The sequence below is a fragment of the Oncorhynchus clarkii genome, chromosome 12 (assembly GCF_045791955.1).
Source record: "Oncorhynchus clarkii lewisi isolate Uvic-CL-2024 chromosome 12, UVic_Ocla_1.0, whole genome shotgun sequence".
Classification (NCBI taxonomy): domain Eukaryota; kingdom Metazoa; phylum Chordata; class Actinopteri; order Salmoniformes; family Salmonidae; genus Oncorhynchus; species Oncorhynchus clarkii.
Genome location: NC_092158.1, coordinates 51,971,354 through 51,981,710, shown reverse-complemented (window position 1 = coordinate 51,981,710; position 10,357 = coordinate 51,971,354). Strand labels below are relative to the sequence as shown.

The 10,357-nt window shown below is 40.6% G+C and overlaps 1 protein-coding gene across 1 annotated transcript in view; it reads left to right on the top strand.

Moving 5' to 3' along the window:
- The first annotated feature begins 1,448 nt into the window (after positions 1–1,448).
- LOC139420792 (long-chain-fatty-acid--CoA ligase 6-like) overlaps positions 1,449–10,357 on the top strand; it is a 45,823-nt gene continuing 36,914 nt past the window's right edge. The window contains exon 1 of the mRNA XM_071171065.1: positions 1,449–1,839. Coding sequence (XP_071027166.1) covers positions 1,794–1,839 — 46 coding nt within the window. The 5' untranslated portion in view covers positions 1,449–1,793. The remainder of the gene's footprint in view (positions 1,840–10,357) is intronic.

The window sequence follows — 10,357 nt, the reverse complement described above, 5'->3', positions numbered from 1 at the left end:
CTAGAGATTAACGTACTTTGGTGTGAAAGTGCAAATCAATCCCAGAACAACAGCAAAGGACCTTGTGAAGATGCTGGAGGAAACAGGTACAGAAGTATCTATATCCACAGTAAAACGAGTCCTATATCGACATAACCTGAAAGGTCGCTCAGCAAGGAAGAAGCCACTGCTCCGAAACCGTCATAAAAAAGCCAGACTATGGTTTGCAACTACACATGGGTACAAAGATTGTACTTTTTGGAGAAATGTCCTCTGGTCTGGTGAAACAAAAATATAACTGTTTGGCTATAATGACCATCGTTATGTTTGGAGGAAAAAGGGGGATGCTTGCAAGCCGAAGAACACCATCCCAACCATGAAGCATCGGGGTGGCAGCATCATGTTGTGGGGGTGCTTTGCTGCAGGAGGGACTGGTGCACTTCACAAAACAGATGGCATCATGAGGTAGGAAAATGATGTGGATATATTGAAGCAACATCTCAAGACATTAGTCAGGAAGTTAGAGCTTGGTCGCTAATGGGTCTTCCAAATGGACAATGACCACAAGCATACTTCCAAAGTTGTGGCAAAATGGCTTAAGGACAACAAAGTCAAGGTATTGGAGTGGCCATCACAAAGCCCTGACCTCAATTCCATAGAAAATGTGTGGACAGAACTGAAAAAGTGTGTGCAAGCAATGAGGCCTACAAACCTGACTCAGTTAAACCAGCTCTTTCAGGAGGATTGGGCCAAAATTCACCCAACTTATTGTGAGAAGCTTGTGGAAGGCTACCCAAAACTTTTGACCCAAGTTAGACAATTTAAAGGCAATGCTACCCAATACCAATTGAGTGTATGTAAACTTCTGGCCCGCTGGGAATGTGATGAAAGAAATAAAAGCTGAAATAAATCATTCTCTCTACTACTATTCTGACATTTCACATTCTTAAAATTAAGTGGTGATCCTAACTGATCTAAGAAAGGGAATTTTTACTTGGATGATTGAATGTCGGGAATTGTGAAAAACTGAGTTTAAATGTATTTGGCTAAGGTGTATGTAAACTTCCGACTTCAACTGTGCATTCCCTGATAATAAAATGCCGGTATATAGAGCTATTATATGACAGGACAGAGACTAAATATAACTATTATCGAACATCACGCATTATCAACGTTATTTAAATGCATGTACGAATCCACAAATCTAACCTAATCCTGTACCATTATCCAACATACGTTTGATCTGTTAACTCATTTATACCCAGCATCTATGCTGTCATGCATGTTGGTAATTGGAATGTATTTGTCTGTATAGAATCAAAAACAAAAGAAAAAGAAATCGAGCCAGTATAATATCGCTGTATCCTAATAGTGCACGTCACCCAGTACAGTTATCTCTGCGTAACCTTGCTCTCCCCGCATCTTGCGACGTCGGTGAAACGCTTTCATTTCAGTCGGTATGCCGCTGCGCAGGGAAGCGCAGGGAAGCCTATAGTCTACCTAGAGGTGAAATAAAATACATAGTCCAGGAGGGATGGTAGGCTATATTCGTTCATATTTGAGGATGCATTTTTTTCTGTCTCGTGCACACCTATAGCTATGTATGTCCTCCAATGCAAATAGGTATAGCCTAGGTTGTAACCGGTTGGACGTTTCAATCTGAATTGACTGGCTAGCAGTAAATAGACTAGTAGGCTATTACTCCGTGATTGTTATAATCTCCCAGATTGTCGGCGAGTTACTGCAGTCGATGCTGCAGTTTTAGGCTCTTGCACCGGGCTGTGTGCTGCGACCGCAAACTCAATGAGAAAGACATGCTTTCCTTCGTTCTGGTCTCTGGGTCTGTCTGGATAATATTAGGTGAGTTTCATATATTTTCATTCTTTGTGCTCACCATAGAATAGCAAGTGCCATGTATTGTATGGGCGCAGCCTCTCTGAAATTGTGAGACATGTTATTGATTTAGAATTCATATAGAATAGGATGCGTTTTTTTTTTTTACAGGTGCCACTTCCATATTTAGAATAGCCTATAGAGCGGCATGGATTATACATTTTCAGGATACATTTATTCGCGTCCGGCCTACACGGAATGAGCTGGGAAAGGTTATCTTTATGTGCGTATCTGACGGCCTGACAGTTAGTGCACAATTATAGCATAACCTATTTGATGTAATTTATAATAATAACCAGTTGTTGAGACATTTTCACGGAATAACGATTTTATTCTAAACGGGCCTTTTAATTACAGGCATATGGCATGGCTTCGGAAAGCGCATAGCGCAACATAATGCAATAACCAATGTGTATAGGACAACTGGGTCGATACAGTTTTTTTCTGAACATATATATGTTTTGTGTTTCAGCGAGTTATTTACATTTCCGGTATTTGTATGCTAAATTATTCCACATGACCGGCTTCAGTGTGAGAAATTCGTGTCTGCAGGTTATTAAGGTCGTGCAAGATACAGTTGGGTATATGCCTAAACCGGAAACACGTAAATGAAAAAGCTAATCTCTCAACCATTTAGCAACTATATATCGCTTGCCAATGGCTCAGTGACAGCTGCTAACATGCATCAGCGTAAATGTAGGCTATTATCAGACAGCCGGATAACACGTAGCTAGCTAGATCAACAAAAATATACATTTTGCTAAACAATTGCCTATATAGCAACGTGGCATAGTGGTTGACGATGGATGTCTTCAGAATCTAACCACGCCATAGTGGGTAGTGTGACGTGCAATTTCACGCGCGGAAGAGGGCATGTCTGATTGGTAGGAGCTGTCCATGGGTGAGGGGTCCTGAATCACTGCAGCCAGCTCGAGCGTATTAGCAGTGTCTTGGGTAAGGCTCTGTAAAACACTATTTTATTCCGCCAGTCAGGGGTGTGGGGGAAAATGTGACAATTTAAAAAACGTTTTATATTAATCAACATTAGGCACGTATTCCACATATCAGCATGTTTGATCTATAGTAACCTCGACTGCAAAATATACAGTAGCCTAGGGCCCGTTAAACTGTTGTGTTGTCAACATTTGCGGATTTGGTCTATTGTGCTCACTTAGGGCGACGATGTCTCATAGTAACTTTTTTGAAGGTCTATGTCCCTAGAGTTGGAAAATGTGCAATAGCAGCTTTCTCCGTGTTATCACTCTTTCTTTCATCCCTCCATCCTATTAATTTTCCCCATAGGGATTTTACCCTTTGACAAACAATGTCAATATACAACAAGTTATACCCTTTAATAAATATATCATTGGAAAGCTTAGATTCACAGCTATCCATCAGACACATTTTCGGGAATGTTCAGGTCAACATAACTCTGACCTTTGACCTCTAGGGTACATATCAGAATGACCTGTACAAATTGCTTTACAAAGGAAACCCTGACACATTTGAAACTTTGTTTGACAAGTGGTTCTGAAAGATCATGAAATTACCTTTCAAATGATAAAAAGCACCAGATACAACTGTTGTTTAAATAGCCCATATTGTGCCATTGAAATGAGAATGTTGGAAGCTTGGCCATAGAATTCCATGTAATTGGGTGATAGAGGCATCAAATTGCACGCACGCACGCACGCACGCGCTCACACACACACACACACACACACACACACACACACACACACACACACACACACACACACACACACACACACACACACACACACACACACACACACACACACACTAACCCTACATAAACCTTTTTTCCAATATGGCCGCCAAACAACTCAATGGGATCTTATTGGACAATTTTGCATGATCATACCTGAATGAAATATAATTGTAGCATGCCCCAAAATATCTTAAAATGTTCATAGTAATGTAAAATACACATCCAAATGAGCCAGGTGTGCCAGATATAATTGTGTTAACACAAGCTGTCCAAATCGCTGATTTTGGAAGATGTTATGATCAGTAATTGCAATATGTCACTTTCAAACATGTAAAATGGATATCTACATGTGAATAGTCATTGATGTGACTGATAAAAACGATATACAATGTTATCCTTGTAGCGGTTTTCATTATGAGGACTATAAACCTGCCCCTGACATTCCATTATATTGTCGTAAAATCACATTTTGGGCCTTTTCAGGCCAATTATATTACTTTTAGTATTCTAGTAACAGACCAATCTGCTATGGCTCTATAGTAAGAATACATCTTCATTTAGATGAACTCTGTGGAATGGTTTGCTGTTTTCATCGTCAAGCGAAAACTCATTTGGCGTTCCTGTAGAATATTTCATTGTAATGGATGCGTCCTCAGTTTTATGAAAACAGTTCATACGATAACATTTATATCCTTTTAATCCGCTGACGTCCATGACTATTCACACGCATATATCCATTTCACATGCTTGAAGATGAAATATTGCAATTCTTGATCATAACACCTTCAGAAATGAGCGATTGGGACAGCTTTTGGGCACATTCGTAACGCAATTCTGTGAATAGTTTCACTTCTTTATAGATCTGACACACATGGCTCATTTGGGTGTGTATTCTACATCACTATGAACACTTTAAAGGTCAAATGTAGCCCTTTTAAACACCATATCAAATCATTTCTTGGTGACATTTAAGTACCTTAATGTGATTGTTTTAAATTAAAACGGTCAAAAATAAAACATTTTGCTTCTTAGCAAAGGGCAATTTCTCAAGCAGAAACTTTGCTATGACTGCCTGGGAGTGGTCTGAGTGGAGAGGGGAAAATTAAAAGGAGCTGTTATTGGCAGAGAGGTTTGGAACTCTCTTTCTTGTTGATCTATTAACAAATTTATCGCATGGTGATGTCACAATGGAAGGCCAAAACTCCATCCCAACAAAACAGGCTGAAATTTCAGGCCGTCTTTTCAAACAGCTCTTACAATAAAATAACATTTTCACAATATTATTCCAATCTCATAGTGTGGAAATATATATAAAACACAGGAAAATCCAATTTTGGACTGCACTGGGCCTTTAAGATATAATTGGGAATACTACAATTATATTTCATACAGACATGGCCATGCGAAATTATCCAATAAGAGCCAATTGAGTTGTTTGGCAGCCATATTGGGAAAATGCTTCTGTGGGGTTGAATTCTGTGAGATTTTTAAAACCCTGTTCTAGCTGTGTGTGTGTGTGTGTGTGTGTGTGTGTGTGTGTGTGTAATTTGGTGTCTCTATCACCAAAGTTAGAATCCAAAAACATAGCTGCCCCATTACATGTAATTCTAAGTCTAAGTTTCCAACATTCTAATGTTGATGGCACAATAATGTTGATGTCTAATGTTGATGGCGATCTTCCAGCAGCTGATGCTTCCAGCGTTGGTTATGTTATACATCATTTGAAAGGTAATTTCATGACCTTTCAGAACCACGTGTCAAACAAAGTTTCAAATGTTTACAGGCTTCCTTTTTAAAGCAATTTATACAGGTCATTCTGATATGTACCCTAGAGGCCGATGGTCAAAGTTCTGTTGACCTGAACATTAAGAAAAATGTGTCTGATGGATAGCTGTCTTTCCAAACATATATGATTAAAGGGTATAAGTGAGCAAGAACTTGTTGTATACTGAAATGTTTCGTTATTGGGTGAAATTCCTATGGGAGAAATGAATGGGATGGAGGGATGAATGAGAGATGAGACATCGTCACCCCTAGTGAGACCCACCAACCCCCCCTGGCTCATGGACTAACAGGTAAACCTATTATTTTCCCCCTCTTAATAATTCAGAGGATGACCCACATGCTCCACCCATGACAGAGTTACAGACTGAGAAAGTATATATGAGTGCTTCTCATTTGAAAAGTTTGGCCAAAAAATGCAGTATTTTTCTGAACATTGTAGACTGCGTTTGTAAATCAGCCTACAATTGAATGACTTTTTAATGTCGTCATGGAACCTAGCTAGGCTATAGCCTATTTAGTGAAAGTTATACTATACCAGTGGTAGTTTAGTGTTGTCCCTGTCATTTAGAAACATTGCATGAGAAGAGTGGGGATAATATCAAGCATAAAACCTTTGGCCATTACCCTATCAGCTAGATTTTGGCCCATGTACAGTAGGCTATGCTACTGTACATGTGTGAGGTGTTAATTTACAGGTTCATATTCACAGTATGTAAGTGCATTCCAAGTTTAAAGAGAGGAAATTCTATGATATTTACATGCTGGAATCTCATATAATCCATCGCATTAATCACATTAATGGATGTTGCCTCACTTAGACAGTTGTGAGTGTTATGAAGAATAAGGGTGGATGGTGTGGATCTTCCAGCATCCCAAGCATTCCCATTGCTTTAATGTCGGTTATTGGACTGCATGGGCAAAATGGAAAGTGCTGAACAAGGGTTACGTCCTCTCCTGATGCACCGCATGCTTTACTAGGTATCTTTAGATCAGTCTTAAAGGCACTCAAAAAAAACGCGATTTTCTTGTGTATTATATATATTTCAACACTATGAGGTTGGAATAATACCATGAAATTGTGAAAATGGTGAAGAGCTGTTTTGAAAAGACGGCCTGAATTTTCAGCCTGTTTTGGTGGTGGGATGGAGTTTTAGCCTGCCTGGGTGACATCACTAGGCGGTCAATTAGTTAATAGACCAATAAGAAAGAGAGTTCCAAACCTCTCTGCCAATAACAGCTAGTTTTCCCCGCTCCGACCACTCAAAGACAGTCATAGCTAAATTCTTGCTTGAGAAATGACTCTTTGCTAAGAAGCTATTGTTGTTTCTTTTTGACTATTTTAATTGAAAAATAAAATTAGAGTAAGGTACTTAATTGTTACCAAGAAACAATCTGATCTTTAGATAAAAACTGCTGCATTGGACCATTAACAAAAAAAAACATTGCTTGACATCCCCCATATCTTTTAAAATGACTCATTGATCTGCTCACTGTATGACTCAATCCTGTATGGTTGTATATTAATGTGTTTAATTGAGTCTGCACTGTACGTACGTGTCTGTTTTGGTATCCTGAGTGGTACAGCGGTCTAAGGCACTGCATCGCAGTGCTAGAGGCGTCACTACAGACCCGAGTTCGATCCTGGGCTGTATCACAACCGGCCATGAGTCCCATTGCGCGGCGCAAAATTGGCCCAGCGTCGCCCGGGTTAGTGGAGGGTTTAGCCGGGGTAGGCCGTTATTGTAAGTAAGAATTTGTTCTTAACTGACTGCCTAGTTAAATAAAAGTTCAATTGAATTTTTAAAAAAATGTTAGCTTTTAAACTTGCATGTGTGTGATTGTTTTTGTGCTGAGGTCTCCATGTGTGTGTGTATGGTACATACAATATTTATAATTTGCTGGCTTTAGGGAGGGCGGAGGAGAGAGAAAGGGAGGGGAGGGGGAGCGAGATAGAATAGCTGGAACGTCTGCTGAAGGTGGTGTGATACGGTGGCCAGCCAGGCACAAACTAGGCCAAATGCGCTTCTCCTTTTCCCCCCTCACTCCCCTTGCTGAGCATAATCTCCCAGCGGTGGGAGGTAATCAAAGGTTTGCAGAGGACAAAGTAAGATCTGCCCGGGTGCGCAGACAGACAGACACACACACAGACTGACGGGTTACTGCACTGCCTTGCAAGTCTTCACTACCAGAGTCTAGTGTGCCTTGCTTCCTTATTAATGCAGCTGCTTTCCTGAGCATTGATGTTGAACCCTAACCCCTTGAACCCCTTTTAAAGCACCCTCCACACTTGCCTTTGTCTTAATCAACGAGATTATCCATGTGTCGTTAGCCTAGAACTCTGCCGGTACACTCACACGGAGTGCGTGGATGTGCGCAGCACGCATAGAACATGGGCTTAATGTGACTGTGGGTTTGCGGAGGTGACACGGTTGAGATAAAATGACTGGATGGTCGCACAGCTAGAGAGAGGGAGAGACAGACAGACAGACAGACAGACAGACAGACAGACAGACAGACAGACAGACAGAGACTGAGAGAGAAGAGAGAGCGAGGTGACTTTAAATAGAAAAGGCAGAGCCGGGGGGTAGGGGGGTGGGGGTTACTTCTGTGCATCCGTCTCTGTACTAATAGGCCATAATCTCATGGCAGAAGAGTCTAATTGCTGGTGACGCTCTGCAGATGGGGAGAGGGGGCGGGACTCAGGCATCTGAGGTTAGTGTGGTCAGCCAATACCTTCTGTTCCCAACCATTACGCTACCGGTAGGTTACATGTACAGTATCCAAGGATTCAGAACAGACACAGTAGGCCTACATATGGAAAGAAACAGTACATCTAGGAAAATCAGCGGTGGAAAAAGTTCCCAGTTGTCATACTTGAGTAAAAGTATACAGTAGATACCTTATAGCCAGGGGCACACACTCAGACATCTTTTACAAATGATGCATTTGTGTTTAGTGAGTCTGCCAGATCAGAGGCAGTAGGGATGACCAGGTGTTCTCTTGATATGTGCATGAATTTGACCATGTTCCTGTCCTGCTAAGCATTCTAAATGTAACAAGTGCTTTTGGGTTTCAGGGAAAACGTATGGAGTAAAAAGTACATTATTTTCTTTAGGAATGTAGTGGTAAAAGTAAATGTTGTCAAAAGTATAAATAATTAAGTGAAGTACATATACCCCCCAAAAAACTACTTAAGTAGTACTTTAAAGTATTTTGGCTTAAGTACTATACACCACTGGTGTTCCTAATGTTTGGTATACTCAGTGCATATCTTTCTGTCTGTGTACCCCTCCAACCAGAAATATCATGAGCTCACTGTGTCCCTAATGACCCAAATTAGGCTGTGTTAGACGACTTATGTGATTGGTCCATCTGATCAAGGTAATTATTGTTAATGATGACGATGTGGTGGATTGGGAAGTGGTGGTTGCCTGAGGAGCTCTTCCACTGTCCAGTAGTACTCTTCCCAGGCTAAAGATAGCTGGCTCTGAGCTGTGTGTGAGTGATCCTCTGCTAGCCTAGCATAGGGGCAGGTTACTATAGGACAAAGAGTGCAGAGAAGGGACACTCCCTCTTGGATGAGAGGATAGGCTAACCATCTAATAATGAGACAGGTGCAATCTGGTGATGGGCTGCCATCAATAATGGAAGGGTCTACAACTGTTATCCCCCTGGTTTACAACCAAGCGTTCTTACTCTCCAACTGGGGTCATGACTTTCTCGAAGGTTGATTGGGTATTTGACTTCTGTATTCCACCTGGACAGCCTTCCTCAGATAGCCTAGCCTCGTCTGGTCACCGTAGGACAGGTAGCCTAACATACAGCAGGTTACGTTCTGTTACCGCTTAGTGCTCATCAGGCCTCAACTCTGGTGCCGAACAGACTGGGACACATCACAACCATGCTACCTCAACATAGCCTACTATGTGTTTCATTGGGAAGGTTCAGATAAGGGTTAGATCAGAATGTTTCTCTCATTACACTACTAGGCCTATAAAGTCTCTCTCAAGTTTTTGTAAACACTTTACATTGTAGGCAATCCATATCCTAGTGATTTATTCTGGCCTTTCCTGTTCATCTGTGGTTTTTCATGCTTAGTATGTGTGTATAATGGTAGGTGTACCTTTGCTCTTAGATCTACCTGGCAGCAGTGGCATAAAGGGTTAAGTTGAAATATTTGGGGTTAAGTTGAAATATTTTAAAGTACTGCTTAAATATTCTGGGGAGTATCTGTATTTTACTTTACTATTTATATTTTTGACAACTTTTACTTTTACTCCACTACATTCCTAAAGAAAATAAACAACTTTTGACTCCCTACATTTTCCTTGACACCCAAAAGTACTCATTACATTTTGAATGCTTAGCAGGACAGGGAAATGGTCCACTTGTCAAGAGAACACCTGGTCATCCCTACTGCCTCTGATCTGACGGACTCACTAAACACAAATGCATCGTTTGTAAATTATGTCTGAGAGTTGGTGCGTGGCCCTGTCGAGCCGTAAATTTAAAAAAAAACAAGAAAATGGTGTCGTCCTGCTTTGCTTACTATAAGGAATTTGAAACGATTTATACTTTTGATTCTTAAGTATATTTGAGCAATTACATGTACATTTATTTTGATACTTCAGTACATTTAGAACCAAATACTTGTAGAATTTTACTCAAGTATGACAATTGGGTACTTTTTCCACAACTGCCTGGCAGTATAATTCACCCTCATCAAGGCTGAAAAACCCCCACCAGAGATAGATATCGGACAGCGACAGAGTTCTAGCCTAATACTAACACAGCAACTGAAACAAGGAAGGTCAGGATGGTATAGAATTGTAATGTCTGTCAAATAAATTGCTGTAAAAAGCACCATGTACCACATACCACTATGAGCAATAATAGTATTACCATAATGTTGCACATGACTCATTATTGTAACCTTGCTGTAGCCTTTCATTAGAGATGGTAGTGGAA